This window comes from Hemicordylus capensis, chromosome 1 (assembly GCF_027244095.1).
Source record: "Hemicordylus capensis ecotype Gifberg chromosome 1, rHemCap1.1.pri, whole genome shotgun sequence".
In the NCBI taxonomy this organism is placed as follows: Eukaryota; Metazoa; Chordata; class Lepidosauria; order Squamata; family Cordylidae; genus Hemicordylus; species Hemicordylus capensis.
In genome coordinates, this window is record NC_069657.1 from 191,560,291 (window position 1) to 191,581,040 (window position 20,750).

General features: G+C 43.5%; 1 protein-coding gene across 4 annotated transcripts in view; it reads right to left on the reverse strand.

The window, feature by feature from the left end:
• COBLL1 (cordon-bleu WH2 repeat protein like 1) overlaps positions 1-20,327 on the reverse strand; it is a 160,813-nt gene extending 140,486 nt beyond the window's left edge. The window contains exon 1 of one of the 4 annotated variants that reach the window (XM_053263119.1): positions 20,181-20,327. Coding sequence is in view for 1 of the 4 variants with exons in the window: in XM_053263111.1 (XP_053119086.1) it covers positions 19,449-19,495 (47 nt within the window). In the remaining 3 variants the exon portion in view is untranslated. Of the gene's footprint in view, positions 1-19,448; positions 19,887-20,180 lie in introns of those variants that run through there. The other 3 variants (XM_053263169.1, XM_053263111.1, XM_053263160.1) reach the window with 3 other exon arrangements.
• Between the last annotated feature and the right edge of the window lie 423 nt (positions 20,328-20,750).

Sequence of the window (20,750 nt, forward strand, 5' to 3'; positions counted from 1 at the left end):
GCCAAAGCCACTCGCGGGATATTAGATCGAAAGCTGGCTTAAGATCAATAAAAGCAACGTACAGTCCACGAGATGGCTTGGTGGAATATTTTTCAGATAAAAATTGAACAGTAAGGGCATGTAATTTATATACACAGACCTCAACAGAGACATGCATGATGCCACCCATTATCCACCACACAGAGAGAACTAGTATATTTACATGCTTTCAAATCTTGCACCACCTTGTACATAAGTCTCCTTTGGCTAGGACTGAGAAAGATATCCAGTCCTATGGCATAAAGAAAAGCACTGCTCTCAAGGACACTGCTAGCTGGAGTGCGGCGCGTGTGAGCAGCCCTCAACAGTGAAGGTCATCAAGGATAAGAGAGGGGCAGATCTCTGATGAATCTCTGGTGTCATTCTGAGCCTATTCACACGAGCATGAATCAGGATTGATCCTGGTGGCTACACAGTAGCAAACCCGCCTATGAAGCCTCCTAGTAAAACAAGAAGGGAGCGAGCGTTCCTTTGACCTCATTTTTGCGATAGTGTGTCTGCCACGGCTGTTTGCAGCCACAGCGGGCATACTTGGAGGAAGTGGGGATCCCAGTAATGCACTGCACACCTGCGCAGTGCATTATATGGGGGCTCCAGGGAGCAGGGCACCGTGCGGTGGTGCTTCCCTGCACCCGGCCCCCAGAGCTGCCAGGTGAGCCACTAGGGAAGCCGCCACTCATCTGGGCGGACGATCTGCCCGCCCAGGGAAGGGTGAGTGATCGTCTGCAGGGAGGATAAGGCAAACCTGCTCTCCCTGCAGACCTCGAAGGAGCTCTTCTCACTGATCGCGAGAAGAGCTCCATTCTCTGAGCAAATATCCATGTGGGTTATGTTTCATATAAAGCGTTCACTATAAAAAGACAGATTTTCATCCAAAAGCAAGAAAGCTGAACCCTCTCTCTCACCTTGTCTTGTGTATCATATCAGCCTCAGAAGATGCTGAATTTTGAAGCTGTCCCTATAAGTGAAGGCAGATGTCATGGTTAAATGGAATGGCAAAGGGGGAATTCAAGAAGTTGTGGTACATATGATAAATACTGAAGGGACTCGTATACAGATTCCCAAGGGAGGGCAAAGCTGTCCATACTATGTATTGAAATATTCAACCATTAATCCAAGGAAGTATATCAAAAACATCTACATTATTTGGCAAGTCACTACATAATACCAGATAAGAATGCTTTGTTATGTCACAATGGGCAGCTTCACGCCTAACGCACAAGTAAATAGGAAGAAATCAACCCCTTCTAACTCGGCAAAGAGGCATCTTTTAAAACTTGTGATTCTTTTATCTTTAAGCAAGGGGAGAGCAACTGCCCCTATCCAGCCCCAGCACATCATCCCTCCAGTAGTTTTTGCTGGAGTTTGCCTTATTTTCTTTTTTTATCATCAGCCCTTTGAGGACAGAGAACAATATTTTCTATCCAGGGATGTAGCTATAACTGGATAAATCCATGGTTATTATGTCATGTAATGAGTACTGTATGGGGTTGTGGTTATGTTGTTATGTATGATGTATTTTATAGAACTGTGTTGCTTTGTATATTATTGCGTATAAGCTACCCTGAGTCCTATGGGAGTAGGGTGACATATAAATCTAACTAAGTAACTAAATGGGTTCAAAGAACTCGGGGGCCCCAGCTCCTGAGGGCACCCCAGATCCAACCCTCCCTATTTTCTTCATTATCTCCCTCACTCTGAGGGGCCACTGGAGAGAGGGACAAACACGGCCCGCTCTCTTCTAGCTATGCCCCTGTTTCTATCTAAACCACTTTGAAGACTTTTTGATGTTGTTGAAAAGCAGTATATAAATATTCATAGTAGTCATAGATCAATGTGCTCCAGGCACAAACTGGTACTTCCATCTCATTCCATGCTGTCCAAACCCAGAAATATTGGGTTGCCAATTTCAGAGTCCTTCAACCACCTGATATCTGTAACCAACCTTTGAGTTGGATGGCGAATGTCAAGTGGCAGAGAGAACCCGACATTGGCAACCCAACATGGGGGGTTCGGATGACATGGAAAGTTGGTGGGGAGTACAGTCTCTCACTGGGAAGTAGCAGTTCCCTCCTACCTACTTGCATTAAGTGTGAAGCTACCCATATATTTCTATTCACCATTTCTTTAAACAATACACAACCCTGCATTTTAATAACTATTGCCTTTCATGGATTTTCACAGAATGAGCAGCTAAGTGTTCCCCGCAAAAGGCTGAAGAATAAAGGCTGCATCACAGACTAATGTTATGGGCACATACAAAATACTGTGTATACAACACAGACATTAAATAAGCACATGTCAAATACAGATTCTAAAAACACAGAACAAACAGCTGAGACTGGACAGACACAGTAGCAAGAATTCATTTGCTGGCATGTAATGTCTAAACTAGCTCAGAGATTTTAGAAATTCGTGCCACAGCATGATTCGAGCTGACTTGCACTCCAACTCTACAGAACTGCCAAGTAATTGATAACATTCAAATTCTAAACTTGGTTGCTATGCTACTTTTGAATTAATGCAGGCTGCAGCCAACTTGTAGGTGTCAGTCAGAGCATGACACAATTACAGCAGTGTTGCCTTCCCCAGGACACTGGTCCCTGTACAAAATGCACATGTGTGTTTTCAGTGTCAGAGTGAGCAAAAACATTCTTTTTATTTACCAAGTTATTTTAACTTCGTTCTGGTAGTATTAATGTTTACTTTTTCACCAAGTTTAATATCCCTGTTTCTGCTCTCACTTCACCCTGGCCTCTCCTCCTCAGCTCAGTCCTTGGAGAAGGGGAATTTGTTGTCCAAAGAATCAATCAATCTCTCTCTCTCTCTCTCTCTCTCACACACACACACACCAAGGCATTTACTACCTTTATTGCTTCAGCAGGACCCGTCTCCCTCACTGAAACTATCACAGATCTGATGCCCAGATGCACGATTTAAGCTGCAGCCAAGCCTGATTGCTGAGGTCACTACAGAACCACTGAGAAATGATATAAATATAAATGAATGAATGAATGTCCTTTGGTATAAAGGACAACCAGATTAAAGGACGAAAGAATGGGGTGGGAGATTTTACATGGCCCTAGAGAGGAGAGAGACACACTGAAGAATATTGCTTAAACTAAGCAACAGAACCATTTAAATTGACATCGCACATAAAAGAAACTGGGATACATTTTCATGCTCATTATCCAATTTGTTTTTGGGCAACATTTGTGAGCCAATTCACACATGCATGTGCACTGCTCATTCCATAAAACACAGTGGCCTTGGGCTCATGTGCATTTTCCTCCCTTTCTTAACACTTGTGGGGAAAGAGTTCAAAGCGTCCATTTGCAGTTTGCAACAAACCACAGTTTCCTATTACATCTGAATACAGGAAACTATGGTTTCTACAAATCACTGTTAATAAACCAGGATATCACAACAAGATCTATCATTACATCTTAACTGGGTCAGTAACTCATAGCTGAATGTGTGAACTGCCTCTTTTGAAAAATGTTATGTTGGGAAGCAACCTGAAATGGAAACCCTGTCTGCAGTTATGGTCTGCATTGGCTAGTTTATGCTTTCAAACCATCAAGTGATGCATGTGTGAATTCAGCACAGGTTTTGTCATCTTATTTTACAAGGTGAGCTAATCTTTCACTTTATAGGAAGAAAAAATTAGAAGTAAAACCTGCCTTTATTTAGCTGAAAGAAAGCTGAAGCCTGGAATGATGGAGTAGAAATCAGAATGTTCTCTGTCCTTTTATTACTATTTTGTTTAAGTGATCTGAAGAATGCAGTACTGCTACCAAAAAGTCACTGTGTCTCTCTCATAAGTATACAAACAAAACAAAATTACTTCTTAAAGTGACATTGTTCAAGTTTCTAATTTAATCAAGACAGAATTTGGTTAAGACCATCAGGCAAGAGAAAAAATTCTTTAATCACTAGTATTTTAAAGAATGTGAAAGCATGACTTCTCTTAGCCTAACACAGAGCAGGCATTGTTCACATGGCTCTGGGGGCTGTTCAAAGGAGTCTTTTTAAATAAGACTAAGCCACGTTTCCCATACTAACATGAAGTAATTATAATCTCAGGGCTGCAGTGGGCAAAAATAATTCTCTCTCTTAACATCCGCAGCAATATTTGTCCCTTTCCTCCATCAAGAGGCATGTGGCATTCAGTCACTGAGGAGCAGGAGAAAGGGGTGAAAGAGGGACAGAGAACACAGTAGCAGGGACAACCCAAGGCAGTACTGCAGTGTTCAAGACTGGGACTGGATATACTGCTGTGGGAGGCAAAGCTGCACAGCACAAGCAGGACTCCTGTCAAAAGCCTCGCTTTCTGCCAGATTTCACCCTCCTTCGCAAAGCCACAAATCCCTAACCAGTTCCTACTCACAAGAGCCAATTGCATTACCTCATTATTCACAACTGCTATATGCTTCATTTTAATTTGGTTTATGAAGAAAAAAAATTATGAGGAATAGCTTCAGTCCTTGGCAGGCCTTAAGAATCTGCTGAAGAAGTGCTCCCTCGTAGTTCTGAACAGAAGTGTTCAACAGGGTCCTGCTGCAGTCAGCTAAATTTTAAAAAGCAAACAATTTTGTCCAGCAGCTAACACACAGTCAGACTCCCTGGAGCAACAGGCAAATGATAGGCCTTCCATTAATCTTTAAAACTCTTTAGATTGTTCACAAGGCAAGAGTATATAGATTTTATATGGGGTGGTATAGAAATGTGATAAATCTAGTAGCATCTGTTAGTGCCATCACTAGGTCTGTGTGGGCCCTCAGCCAAAGGCCACTGTGGGCCCCCTAGTAGCATGGTGGGGCAGCCACAATGGCAGCTGCCATCTTTATTTACCAATAATTCAGTGTGCTTGTCCCCATCACTGCATCTAGTAGCACAACAGTGGAAGCAAACAGTGCATTATAGGTGAACAAAGATGGCAGGCGGCAGCAGCACATTTGCCATTGCAGTAAGGTGCCAAAAGGGTTTGGAGGAAGCTTGCCTTGATCATAGCAACAGCATGGTGTGCTTCTTGGTGGAAGCACCACCTCTTTTCACCACAGCTCTTTATGTACCCTTGATGGCCCTGGGCCAGTACCCGAACTAGCTGGCCCCTGACATCAGCCCTGGCGTTCATATACAAACAGCTGGCATGTATCTGTTAAATTCATACCATAACTTTACTTACAAACACTTAACCCTCATCTCCCACTGGGCGTGAATTCTGCTGATTTACTTTGCTTTTCAAGAAAAGTTATACTAATACATGTTATGAAACAGATCTTCAAGATTCAGATGCATGCTCCAAATGTCTAACACCTTTTAGAGCAGGAAAATCCTAGGCACTAGGGAGCCATGGCACCTAGACATTTAACTGTGGCAGCTAGACGAGGACAGGGGTAGTAGAGTCATTTAATAAAATATATATATTTGCCCCAGACAGCTCTGTTACTGTTCTAAGTAGGTTATTTGCCTTCCCCTCCACAACTTGCGTCACTAAGTCTGATAATTTTGTCACATGTCCATTGTCTTGCACCTAAGTTTTTGGACTGGCTCCAAAACAGCCAGCGTGGTGTAGTGGTTAGAGTGCTGGGCTCGGACTGAGGAGACCTGAGTTCAAATCCCCATTTAGCCATGATACTTGCTGGGTGACTCTGGACCAGTCACTCCTCTCTCAGCCTAACCTACCTTCACAGGCTTGTTGTGAGGAGACACTTAAGTATGTAGTATACACTCTGGGCTCCTTGGAGGAAGAGCGGGATATAAAATGAAGATGATGATGATGATGATGATGATGATGATAAGAATAAAAATAAGAATAAGAATAGAAGATCCAAGTAACATTTGTCAAGGCCCAATTTACATCTCACTATATTATATCAGTAAAATCATGAGTGTACCTTTCACAGGAAACTTTGATTTGAGACCAGCTGTAGTAGTGTATTTTCAATGAGACGGTTTCAACCAAAACCTTCACAGCTTTAGAATCTCCAGGAGGAAACTCAAAACAATGATTCTTCTTCATGTTTCCACTGCTGCTTGTGGTACAACCAAAGAGATTTTCACTCCCTTACACTAACTCTAGGTAGGAGTCACAGAACTCTGCAGGAATCTAGGAGTCAATAAGAGTTCCTCTTCATCTGGATATGGTTTCAACATCAGATAGAAAGATCCCCTACGATTTTTATCAGAGTGCATGCAATAGTAGCAGGTTCTAAAGTGAAAAGAAATATCGGCACCCGGCAGCAGAGGGGGAAAGACCAGTCTGCAGTTTGGAAAGCCAGCCAGAGAAAGAATAGCAGACACAGCTAGAGAGAGTGTGAGTGTGTGTTTATGCGTAGGGAAGTAATAAAAAAGGGAATAGAAGTTAACTTTGTGTTTAGCAGACACTGCATTTCCCACTAGACCTAATTAAATTATCCCTTTCCTTAAAGGATTTATCTTTCTGCTCACTTTCAATATAACTGTGCAAATCATTAAGAGCTTTACAGTAGAAGTGTGTACGATGAAACAAAAGGGTGGTTGCCTTCTTTGGTGCCCTGGTTGAATTCTTAAGCTCTTATATCTGAAAGCCTTTTTTTGCACTTAAACACACACTTTAGCAGCACAGTCCTATGCACAATTATTTGGAAGTAAATCCCAGTGCAGCAGTCTTTGGAGTTTACTCCCAGGTAATTGTGCACAGGAAAGGTTTTTCAGGTATAAGAAGCTTAGGAATCAATAAAGAGGTGTTTTAAAACTTAAAAGACCACTACCATACTAAGAAGCTACCAATACACACACACACACACACACACACTCTAAGCATTCAGTAACATTCCCTAATTCTAGGTCTCTTGTATGTCAAATAAATCTTTAACATATAGTAATCCATAACCCTTATTTGTTTCAACTGACAAGACAGCATTCATTGGACAAAGTTCTGAATTGCTCATCCTGTTCTTCTGTATGCACACATTATCCTCCCACACATTTTTCACCCTAGTAGCCCCAAATTTCCCAAACTCTAAGCTTCCTTGATATGCTTCCCACAGCAACACTCTCCAGTGGTGAAAGGCTGTAACCATCAGCACTGAAGATATTTCAAACATGCAATAATTATTTCTGGCAAGTTTTACAAGGAACCTGACCAATTCCTGGACGCAGCAGGATTAAAAGCATTGCAGTACTGTGTTGTTTGACTACTTGGTGCTAGCTTAGTTTTAGAAGCAATATGAGGCACTACAAGAGGCACTTGTTGCACTGCTACTGTGTAATCGTCTCAACATCCTCCGTAATAGCTGAAGAGGGGAAAAACATTGCACAGGATTTTCAAATGGCCAACTTGGAATAATTAGCTGATTTCTACAGAGAGATACATTCATAGCAATTGCTACACCACTACACCATGTGCATGTAGTCAGTTTTTAGTTTAACAAGATGTTAGTAACAATTTTTAAAGCAGTCAATAAAACTGTTTAATCTTGAAATATAGACAGTGGTTTTTTTTAGGAACCAGCTTACAAGGGGTTTGCACTGTACTCTCAAGTGGATGTTTGCACTTTGCATTCAGACTTTATTATGTTCTCCTGCTTCTCTCTTGGTAAAGAGAGAGGTAAATTGAGGGCTGGGTGCAGCAATAACCAGGCCAACCTCTCCTGAGATGATGCAGAAACAGTTTTAGGACAAAGGTTTTAGTATAAATTAACTCCAGTAGAAAGGATCTAGTTACAGACTCTCAAACCATTCTCTGTCACCCTGCCTTTCAACTCCATTCACAATATTAGTTACACACAATTTTCTTTTTCTTTCTATCATGTCACATATCCCAATTCCTTCTCTTTGTTAAGCTCTTGGAGCAAGGACTGGGTCTCTGAGCAGCATTCAGATAGAAAGGGCACCTAGAGATAAATTATTGGTGTTGTCCCAAATCTATTCAATTGCCTTCCCCAGGGGACAAGCCAGCTCAAGCAAATTTCAAAAGCCTTTTGTCTCTTTTTTTAAATTTGGATTAGCTTTTTGTGACCTGGGTTAAGTCCGTAGCAGTGAAGATTTATTTAGATATTTATAGTCTGTCCCATTCGCAAAACTCAGGTTGGGTAAGAATTAAAAACACAAGCCCCAAAGCCTAGAAACCTAGAATAAAATACCAACATGTTACAATAACATCTAAAATTTGTCATTTTATTGTGACATAACCCTGAGCCCCACAGGCCAGCTCAACAGGTACATCTACAAATGCTTCACAAAGGTGCTTAGGTTTGGACTTTGGCACATCTCCAGGGGGCATTCCTTAATGGATGGTCATGTGATCTGCTATCCATCCTCCCCCTTTAAGATACCAGTCTTGTTTGCAAGGTTAACTGCTTTAATTAATTAATTAATTACCCCCTCTATCAAATTTGTATACTGTCCCAAACATCTGTCTCTGGGCAGTTGACAGTTGTGCCCTCGAGTTGGTGTTGACTCCTGGCGGTCACAGAGCCCTGTGGTTGTCTTTGGTAGAATACAGGAGGGGTTTACCATTGCCTCCACCCACAAAGTGTGAGATGATGCCTTTCAGCACCTTCCTATATTGCTGCTGCCCAATATAATAGCAATAGCAATAGCACTTACATTTATATACCGCTTTATAGCTGGAAGCTCTCTAAGCGGTTTACAATGATTTAGCATATTGCCCCCCAACATTCTGGGTACTCATTTTACCGACCTTGGAAGGCTGGAAAGGCTGAGTCAACCTTGAGCCCCTGGTCAGGATCGAACTGTAACCTTCTGGTTACAGGGTGGCAGTTTTACCACTGCGCCACCAGGGGCTCCCTTAATACCAGAAGGGATTTGAACTGGAAACCTTCTTGTTGTTAGTCAAGCATTTCCCTGCTGCACCACTTAAGGTGGCTCTAGTCTGGTATATATAAATAATAAAAATTAAAAATACAGTCTGGTATATGATGATGACTTCAGAAATGAGCCTTCATGAACCCACACTTTGCCTTGATCTTTCAGCTGGACATTGGGGCTGGGGAGGGATGCATCCAGGTAGACATTTAACAGGTGCAGCTTCCCTAATCACTGCCTAGAGATGCCCCTGATGAATTTCTGCCTGATGCATCTCTGATCAAGATGTTCAAAAGCAGTCTACATCACAATGGTGGTTTTGTGATAGGTGGGAATGTTTTTTAGGATTTCCTTGAGGTCCCTTCTTCAGAACGCCCTGGCACAGGGTAATTGGTCCCAATACTATACATTTTAACTCATAAGTAAGCCCCATAGAAATAAATGGGGCTCCCCCCTGAGAAAGACTCCCCTCTTATGCTTTGCTGAGGAGCTTGGAGAAGGGAGGGGGAAGACATCCCACATACTTGCCTAGGATCTCTGCTGGTCCCGATCGCCATGTGCATTTACTCAGAAGTAAGTTCCAGTAGAATTAATGGACTTACTTTCTAGTAATTTATTCCAAGATTTGCTTCCCCTCTTTGGTGGGGGTGAGAGGAAGTGGGCAGAGGGGGAAAACAAATGCCTTTGAAAGGAAAGAGAGGGGGAGGGATGGTTGTTTAATTCTACATGTGCCAGAGTGCTCATAAAGGTAAAGTATGCCATCAAGTTGATTCCAACTCCTGGCGCCCACAGAGCCCTGTGGTTTTCTTTGGTAGAATACAGGAGGGGTTTACCATTGCCTCTTCCCGCGCAGTATGAGATGATGCCTTTCAGCATCTTCCTATATCACTTCACTGCTGCCCAGATTCGAACTGGCAACTTTCTGCTCGTTAGTTAAGCATTTCCCTGCTGTGCCACTTAAGGTGAGAGTACTCATAGACTGTCTTTATCAGGGACCTATGTTCAGAACAGGAAGTCACTCGCTAGAAATTGCCAGGCCTGCATTATTTTCCCTATTATGGGGATTTCAAACAATAATTACTCAAAAATCACTAGACTGATGTTTTTCAAGCCAGCAAAGGCACCAGTACAGTATGGACCTGAATTTTGGGGGAATGCTAAAACACACACACAATTAAAAAAATATACATTATATGTGGTGAAAAAATGTCACCAACACTTTGAACCCTCTTTTTAGGGGTTAAAAACAAACTGCTATCTCTTAGACATTTTGCAGTGGATATGCACCAAATTTGGAGGAGTGATGTCTCTTGTCCCGTGGGTGATGTGGGCACAATTTCATGGTGATTAGATGGATACTTTTGATTAATAATAATAATAATAATAATTTTATATTTATTATTTATTTATTATTTTTAAGTAATAATTTAAAAAACGGGTCTACCACTAAGACTGGGTCTCCCCAACTAGGCAGTGTGGCAGGAAGAGAATGGGCCAGCCATGGGAGTTTGCTGGGGCTTAGTGGAGTAGGAGAAGGCAGGCAAAAATAATAATAATTTTATAAGCATCAGAATGTTCAGGACTTTAAGATGAGAACACTCCTCATCTTAACTATACTGGCACGACTGTGCCACTATAATCACACTTGCAGATAAACATACTTTTGCCTGTGAGTACATTTCTGTGTATTTCCTTCTACTTAGGGTATGCTTGTGATCATCTCTATAACATTATCTTCACCAGATAAAGATATGGCTACTTGCATAGATTTGCCTCTCAAGGAATAACTGAGAAACCTAATCAAAATTTTGTTTTAATTGAAAAATCTCTACAGATTAAAGTCACACAAACATGTTATCTGAAGCACAACACATTAGTGTCCAAAGAGTGATTAATACATTCGTGTGGGGGGGGGGTGTACCTAGTTTCTCACATTTCTCAGTCCAGTCCTAGGAGGAGTTGTTCCAATTAATAAAAACTCACGGTGGGGTGTATGAACTGCTACAAAATATGAAAATTATGCTAGCTGTGCAGGGAATTTATTTCAGCAAAATAAGCTTTAACTCTAGTTATAAGGAGGATCATTTGCTTACTACTCAAGGCAGCACCCTGAGTAGCCTTCCCCATCCCCCCCCCGCCCAGTTACATCCAATCAACAACAATGTGCAACATGATTTCATCCCACAGTGATTTCCCTACCCCCCGCAAAGAAGCAGCCAATGAAGTGCAGCAGGAAAACTCGCAATGTGATGAAATCATATCACTCATTTCCGTTCACTAGACATCAGGGAGAGCAGAAGAGGAAAGGATCCAGGTCTGTTGCTTTTGTCAGCAGCCTTATGAACTCCATAATGTCTAATTTCAGCCTCAGTAGATGTTTACTCTCACAGCATTTAAAATGTATTACAGTTAAATAATGCGCCTTCATATTTTATTCAAAGAGAATTGCTTTCAGCTAGTGTAGGATTTAACAGCCACATCTGCTCTAAAAAAAAAAATCTGAACATCAGAGCAGAGCCTGCCTTTGCCTATTAATTCATCTAGAGGAACTTACTATCATACACACTGTCCCTTTTTGGGATTGCACAATCTTTCCAATAACCTCATTCAGATAGGGAGGCGTGGGAACTGTTGTGCTGCAATAAAATGTTTAAGTGGATCATGTTTACTAGTTAAATCCCTAACATATTCCACCACACACACCCCAAAAAAAAGTTTTTTAAAAAAGATTAGAGGACAGCAATTTAGTATAAACGGAGACTAAAATGATTGCCAGCAAGTTGATATGAGACCAGAACAACTGATACATTACTCATTTATGATTTAACAAGACAGTGCTGAGTCACTCCATCTTACATACCAATGCCCTGTTTTGTCTATACTATATGCACAATATTTTTTACAGTCACTATGACAGCCATATACATTAAAGGGGGGGGGACACTGATGTTTGTTGAAGTTAACAAATGTTTCCTTTTCAGCATACTTTAAAGGAAGGAAGGAACACAACTATTTTTTAAAACTATAATCACTGCAGGCCAATAGGGGCATTCAGTGGGGGTTTTCAGGCTTTGTCAAAGCAGGTCCCTCCCTAAGGGTATATCAGCAAGAGCACTAATTTAGGAGACTGAATGTACTCACTGTACTGTACCTAAGGGACACTCATAACCAGAGGCTGCCTCAGCTCACAGTGCTTTCCTACCCAGTCTGCACAGCTGCCAGGGCACTGGCATGAGACAAGAATGAACTGCACAGCTCAGAGGGCTGAATGCTTGGCACCTGCACCTTTTCCCAAGTCAATAGTCGCACGACATCACAGATCCAGAACTGCAGGAAGCTGTTACTTGGTCATGTCCTGAGTCCATTCAAGTAAGACAACAGTTTAATTCCTCCACCACCTAAAATATAACTGGAGCTCTACACTGAAAGTTTCAAACTTTGTTGGCAGTTGTCTAGAGCCCAGTGTCTCTCACCGTTGTGCCCAGAAGCTCATTTCTGAAGGATGAATTTTAGGCTCCTATGAAAAATGAGGTGGCACCACTTGATCTCCCAAGCACATTCAACCAAGAAGCACACTTCATTATATTTAAATGCCTCCTTTTCCTCAAAGACTTCAGGTCAGTTACCAACACCACCACAACATAAAAACTTCAAAAATTACAAGGTTTTAAATTGAAATTTCTTCAAATTACAATTTTGTAAATTTTAAATTACAAAATTCACCAGACAAAAACAGAGCTACTGTGATACATCAAATTGAACATCCTAGGAAGGCCCTCACAGAAAGTAAAACAGTTGATCAACTTAGTTCTCCCCATCACATTACAAAAGCCTGAATAAACAAAACAATTTTCAGCTGTCTGCAGAAGCATAGAAAGGATGGGCAGCACAAAACCCCACCCGAAGGGCATCCCATAATCTGGGGGCAATTATCAAGAAGGCCCTGTCTCACATACAAGAAGCATTGGCCTTTGGAGCAGAAGCGCACCCCAGAAAATTTTATAAGGCAGGCACATAGTGCACTTCACGTAAAGGTGAGCTCATCCCACAAGCTGAATAAATTCATTCAGCTCACAGAATTCAAAAAGACTTTGTTCCTAGTAAGCATTCCTATGCATCCTTACTCAGAAGTAAATTCCACTAAGTTCAATGAAATGTAGTTGTTTTTTTTAAATACACACACGTTTGGAGTGTCTAGCTTGCAACTTTACTGGACAAATTAAAACAACAAGGAGGAGGTCCAGATAACCCCTTGCAGCTGCACAAACCTCCAAGGAGCTGGTGCCATTAACATATCTGATGAAGGGGCGAAATTATAAGAAATCACTACATTTAAATACCATTCAAAGCCTGTGAACCAAATTTTTTAGGACTGTGCATGAGAGTGTTCAATAACGATGAATCTGCAGCCCTTCCCTAATGCCCCACAGAGATAGCCACTCACACCATGACCATCTTTGAGCAGTTCCTCACATTTCCAGCATCCTGTGTGCGTGTGCGGGGGGGTTCCCAGACATTGCTGGACTACAGCTCCCATCTTCCCCAGCCACAAAAGTGATGCCGGGGATGATGGGAGTTGTAGACCCACATAATCTGGAGACCCTTGCTATAGAGTAAAGCATGCCTTCTTGTTATCCATGAAGATGCACAGTAAGTAAGTGACTGGAGGCTCTTCTACAAGAAGGAGAACCTGCAGTTCCAACTGAGAAGGTGCCTGGGCACTTTAGGAAGTCATGTGCAGGCATATGGGAACTGTATTTTCTCCCAGAGTTATCCCCTGTGGGATAGTGCTGGGGAAAACAACATTTCCCAGATACCTGGAAATTACACCAATATAGGTGATACATACCAGTGGGGATTCAAACCAGCAACCTCTTGTTCCCTAGGCAAGTTATTTCCCCACTGTGCCATTACCGTCTGCTTAAATCAAGTGGTGCAACAAAACTAAGCCTTTACTTCAGGTCATTTTCTTTTACATAGCCAATTCTTTTCACTAAACATAGAGCCACATTACAATTTTTTCCCTGCACAGGATCATTTCTGTCAGAACTCATTCTCCATGCATTTCCCAAGCATATTAGATCTCTGGCCAAGAAGTATTTATAGCTCCTGATTTTTAAAGACTTCTGACTTTGAGTTGCCCACTGATATGAATGTGTGTTAAACCATTAGCAAGAGGAGGTATGTAGATGTCCATCAAAAGGTGGTAGAAAATGGTGATGCTCTATACACATAGTACCATGAGAACATGTAAAATAGGTATACTCTTAATTTTGTGATCCTTCTTTTCCTTTTTCTGTGAGGTGACACAATTACAGCATTGTGCATACAAATATATGCAAGTGTTCAATCCACCTAACTGCAAAGCGGGGAAATGACTTGTCTATAGAGCAAGAGGTTCCTGGTTCAAATCCCCACTGGTGTATTTCCCAGAATATGGAAAACACCTATATCGGGCAGCAATGATACAGGAAGATGCTGAAAGGCATCATCTCACACTTTGCAGGAGGAGGCAGTGGTAAACCCCTCCTGTATTCTACCAAAAACAACCACAGGGTTCTGTGGTCGCCAGGAGTCGACACCAACTCAATGGCACACTTTACTTGACAGGTAATTAAGTTACTCCTTACGTTTGGTGGTAAGGTTACTAGAGCCCTCACTCCACTGCACAAAGAGAATGTTTATATTTTTAACTGTGTGAATTGGACCTCTTCCAAGTAAATGTGTTAGAATTAAGGTGCAAGTCTGTGATCCTAAGCATACTGCTTCAGCAATAAATTATACAGAAAGCAAAGAGATTTCCACATGCAGGTTTGAGGCAACAGACATACAAGTAGGGTGACTGAAGTGATTTATGGATTATATATATATCTTATACTGTATTTATAGCCTGTTTTTCCTCCAGAGAGCAGAGAGTGACTTACACAGAGTTCACTGGGGGTCTGCTTTCCAGCCCCACTTAGCATCACAGCTGAAACACACCATGAGTACTCCTCAAGCCATCCATTATACTCTCTAGCCCAGATCCTGAAGCCAAAGTATGTGCATTTTTGTCATCAGTTTATTTCTGTGTAGCCATCATTGTTCTTCTAATTTTAAAAAAGCAGCACTTGACGTTTAACTTCTTTTTCCTCTGTTCCTGTCACTTACTTACTGTGCATCTGCCTGGATAACAAGAAGGCATGCTTTACTCTATATCAGGCCTGCTCAACTTAGGCCCCCCAGCTGTTTTTGGACTACAACTCCCATAATTCTCAGCCACAGCAGCCAATAGCCAGAGATTATGGGAATTGTAGGCCAACATCTGCAGGAGGGCCGAAGTTGAGCAGGCCTGCTCTATAGCAAGGGTCCCCAGATTATGTGGGTCTACATCTCCCATCATCCCCAGCATCACTATTGTGGCTGGGGAAGATGGGAGTTGTAGTCCAGCAACATCTGGGAACCCACAGCTGGTAACCTCTGCTGTAAAGCTTCTCTTTTTTGCTCTCACACATTACTAATACATCAGTACTTCAACTAATTCAGACTACAGAGAAATATTTCTTCTGCATAATTAAACTTTTAAAATAGGACATCAAGAACCTGATGGTTTTTCCGCCTATTACCAAGACATATTAACACACAGTAGTATGAACGAACAAGTTCTAGCCTGTTCCTAAAGAAAATTCCTATCATAATTTACAAGAAAGTGAAATCTACAACCACAACTTTTTAAAAAAATGCTCCGGGCACATTCACACACATACACACCCCTGGTTAGCTGATTTCCAGAAACACCATGTTGTTTATATCTGTACAAAATTGCTTTTTGAACAAAAGTGTGTGTGTGTGTGTGTGTGTGTGTGTGTGTGTGTGCGTGCGTGTGTGTGTGTGTGTAGGAAAGGTGGAGGCTGCTTAACCTGGTTACACTGTACCTAGTTTCTTGGGTTCTGAACTACAAGTAACAAGGCCAGCACCTGAGTAAGTCAAACACTGTTTTCAGATTGTATGGCTGTCATGTCCTGTACTACCTGTTCTTTATTTTATGTACACAAACGCTTAGTACAGTCAGCATACTGGTTAACTCTTCAGACACAGCTCCTGAGAAGGAAGTGAGAGGGACCTGAAGGAACAGGGCTTCTCCAGACAATCAAATCATGCTCCAACTGCATTTTAGCCACTGTGGCAAAATCCCAATCCAATCTCAAAAGCGATACCTCATCCCCACATAGTACAAGTCAGAGGAAGCACCCTTGTTGCAAGGGGAAGGGGACAGACTTGCTGTGAAGAGATGCCATGGGTGGTATTTGACTTTTTAAAGAAGAGGGAGGGAAGGAGATTTTGGAAAACACACAGCAGCTTCAGAAGCCTAATGAACTAGTGGGGCTAGGGATCCACAAACATGTTTACCAGGCCGCCATTGGCAACTATATCTTTTAACCTAACAAATGCATCTGTGGCACTTGCTCCGGCATAAAATAAAAGACAATCAGGAGCTCATTAAGCACTGGGCTTCAGAGAACAGCAAGAAATCTCATTTTGAAGTGCCTCTGCAGCTCAGTGTTGAATACAAAGACAGAAACAAGTAGCTGCCCTTCTCCCAAGCACAGAAGGCAGACGGCTTATCCCTGACCTTGTGTTGGGCTTCACAGGCACTTCAAAGCAGAAAGTCTTCTCACTGCTTCTGTGTGTGTCTCCAAAGTCCAGCATGAGGTCTGAGACAAAGTCCCACTCCCTCCCTCAATCAAGGGGAGCAGCGAGCAGGGCTGGTGGCAAGCCGCAAGCACAAATTCTGGATGGCTACTAAGGTCACCAAAACATGTAGGATCCTGAGTGGGGGCATTGCTATAAAGGTATTTTTTAAAAAATAAATAAATAAAAATAAAGTATCGTGTACATGTTTCCTCATTATATAACAGTGAGTATTTGCCCTTTCTGTTATTAAGGATAATAAAACAGTACAAAAACCCTCAAAATTGTGCAGTGAGCAGCAGCTGAGACAACACTATTGATGAGACACACGATCTGTCGGTACCTGTGACACATCTGCAAACATGTTGCCTGTAGTATTCACTATTATAGTGGACCAGCAGGGCAGGTGTGGGGGTGGGGGAGAGTGAAAATCACATTCCACACCGACAAATGACTGCAAGTTTAAGTACTGAAAAATGCAACCCAGCTGGCATTTGCAACTATAGATTATCTAAAGGAAAGATTACTGTATCCCCCACAGATGAATAACTACTGTACTTGTACTGCACACACACACATCACAAATTGTCTACAAAGGCTCACAGCTAAAGTAATCTGATCTCGATCTCTCTTTTTTCTTTTTTTTTCTTTTTGCATTATGATTCTTTAGTAATTTCACCATGGCTCTTGAGGTCTACTAAGACAAGGCTGCAGAACTTCATCCTTCCAGCTTCTCTTGGACTACAGCTCCCATCATCCCTAACAACTAGCCATTGTGGCTGGGGATGATGGGAGTTGTAGACAAAGAACAGCTGGGGACCCGTTTGAAAACCTAGACTATAGGAAAACTTGGACTCAGAGGCAATGCAAAGGTTTGGCTTGGTTTTTTTAAATTTAGAAGTTTGCTGTTTGTTTTGCTTTCGGTAGCCAAGGAATGATAAAAGAAAATGTAAAGATTTTCCCATGGAACTGATTGCCAAGAAATTTAGAAATGACAAAAGGAAGTACTTTTTCACACAATGTATAATCAACCAATGGAATTTTCTGCCACAATATGTGGTGACAGCCAACAGCCTGGGTGGCTTTATGAGGGTTTTAGATAAATTCATTGAGGACAGGAGGCTTTCCAGACTAGCTACTCATCAGCAGCAAAATGCCTCCATTTGGGCCATAAACAGTAACGGAGCAGTCTCACAGCAACCCAATAAAACAGCAACTTTTTCATGCCCGATATGTGACACCCTTGCTCTATATCACAGCGATTAAATTCACAAGGCATTGGAAATGTGAATGGCACCCTGTTGTCTGCATAGGGACTGAGGTGTCACGACACAGGAAGTGTGGAAGCACACTTCCGAGATTCATCCTGACCCCATTGCAGAGTCTAGTCTGGAAAGCGCCCTGGTCTATCAGTGGCTACTAGAATGAAGGCTATAAGGCCACCTCCAGCCTCAGAAACAAGATGCCTTTAAATATCAGCTGCAGAAAAGCAGCAGTAGGAGAGAGGGCAGGGTATGCCCTTACCTCTTGCCTGTGGCCTCCCAGAGGTATCTGGTGGGCCGCTGTGTGAAACAGGATGCTGAACTGGATGGGAAACACACTGATATATTCTTGTGCACTGCCTTGCAACACTAGGTTGTCATCATCAGGCAAACTTTTGAAGAAAAATAGGCTTTGTTATTGGAAGTACAGTTCTTCTCCTCATCCTGCACCCTATATATTTTCCTGTCCATAGAGAAAGACTGATGTCCTCCTAACCTCACATATCACATCTATACACAGGCAAAACGACATTCTCAATACAGCCAAGATGGTTCTCAATGTCTGTGAAGAAACATTTCCAGGTGTAACCTCTCAAATGCGCCAACTCAACAATTGCCTTTTATCAAGCTGAGCTGACCTCCCTTTCCCAAACATGGTGAAGTTATTGACGTTATTGAAGTGAACAGGAGGTTTTGCAAGGTGCCTTTACTAGCACATTCCAGTAAAAGCGGGGGGGAGGGGTGAGCTGGGGACGAATTACTCTTACTTTAAATACTACCTTTTTATTTAAAAAGGAGCCTTGCTCCAAAAACACACACACCCCACACACACACACAGACGGGGCACCCATTATTTCACAACCCACAAAATGCCAAAAAAGCAAACGACCTCGCAGAAGACGGCCTAATGCAACTTGGAAACGGAACTTACTTTCAAGCATACATGCATCCAGGTTTTATATGTTGTTATTCTTACTATGGATATGTATGAACAGCTGTTCTGCAAAAAAGTTAAACTAATTTACACAGCAACAAATTAGAAAGTGGGTGTCATGATGATATTTTTGTGACCCGTGCACCTCAGTGTTAGGCATGTACTCAGAAATATGCCTTTCCGCATTGAACCGGCTTTACTTAATCCTAGTCCCAAGCAAGTGTGTACAGGATAACAGTGCAACCTTTTAAAAGGCTGCATGTTCCCTCTTACAGCGCGATCCTAATCCTGTGTTCTCAGAAGTATGCCCCACTGGCTTGAGTTCAATGGGTCTTACTCCCTTGTTGGATCGCAGCAGCCTCCAATCAGAACATCCGTTTCGCCACACCATGCAAATAGGTGTCCCTGATGTAAGAGCTGCTGCAGCAGCAGCAGCTCTATAGACACCGCCACACCGAGCATTTCAGCAGCGTCGTTCCTCACTATTGTCTGTCTCCGGCTCAACTCAAGCACGCTGCCCTCATTCAAACACTCGTCCTCTTTAGAACCCAGGTATCGGTTTCCTTCAAGAAGGGAGGGCGGCGCTGCAGTCCAGCCTGCCCACGGAAACAGAGCAGCAACTTGTTGCAACTTGGACGAGTTTCTAGAGACGTTCAAACCGAGTTGCTGAGTGGGACACACACACACACACACGTACAGCCAACCAGCCCCACACACACTCCACTTACCCGGAGGGAGGCAAGCGGCTCTGTGCTGTGCAGGTTTGGCCGTCCATCCCCCCTGGGAGACTCCAGGGGGAACCTCTCGCTGAAAGAGGGCTCCTCCAAACCGACTCTCTGCCTGTGGCGGGTAGGAAACCGCCTCGGGCACAGCTCCCAGGCGGCCGTCCAACTTCTTCACCTGCCTGAAGCCCCTGGAGGTGGCGGGCTCAAGCCTAGTGCTGCTGCTCACTTCCTTCCCGCCGCCTGAGCGGCCCCTGCGGGAGGCGCTGCATCCCTCCCCCAGAGCCGTAGGGTGCCTCTTCGCTCCGGCTTACCCGTGCCCAGGCGCCCTCCCGCGTGCACGCAAGCACAGCTACCCACTCAGCTGCCTCCTCCTTTCCCTGGGTGGGCGGTGGGCGCTGCGGGAGACGGGCACGGAGGAGCGCCGGAGGGATGGGAGGCTGCTGAAACCACACCTTGGAAAACTTCGCCAGGAGAAAGAAACTGGCAACGGGGAGCCTTCCCGGCCGCAAACGCCAGATGGAAACAGAGCTTCCCTGTTCTCCCTCCTCCTCCTCCTCCTCCTCTCCTTCCCCGCCCAACGGCAGCCGCCGCGGCTTCCCCACTTCCCGCGCGCTGCCTGCTCTCAAGTCCAGACGCGACTAGCGAGGCGGGAGGAGCAGCCAGAGCCGTCGCGCCCAGGCTCTCTCGACACCCCCTTCCCCGTTTTCCCCGCGGGAACCCACTCAACTCCCTCACCCTCAGGCTCGCCTAAGCTGGCGCGGGAGCTCTTTCGCTTAGGCTACAGACTGCTCGAGCAGCTGTTCCCGTTACGGACTCCTCCAAGCTGCTGCGCTCTCCCATTCCCGCCGCTAGGGTGTGAAAGCAGGCCGGGCAGGAAGCCGTACAGGTGGGGGTGAAGGAGGAGAAAGCGAAGCCTGCCACGTCCTGCACCTTCCAAGGCCACCTCTCATCGCCGGGCGCGCTGCGCAGCCAGCCTCTTCTCCCTTTCTCTCGTGGCCCTTTCTGTTTTCTAAGGGCCTGCTTTGCTAGGGTGTTAGTCTGCGGGCAGAGTTTGTTCTTTCTTTCAAAAGCGTAAACATAAAAGGTCCCTTGGTGGCACCCTAAAGGTGAACAGTTTTATTGAGGCATAATAAGCTGTTCTGTCTTCAAGGTGCCACAAAGTGTTGAGGCATGTGACAAATGATGAGGATTATTGTTTGCTCTTGTTTTCAATTCCAGGCAGGCTGTTCTCTTGGAGTGGAAATATGTTTCAAAACTCCGATTTGACTTGGGTCACCTACATTTCACCCCTTACCCTTGCACTTT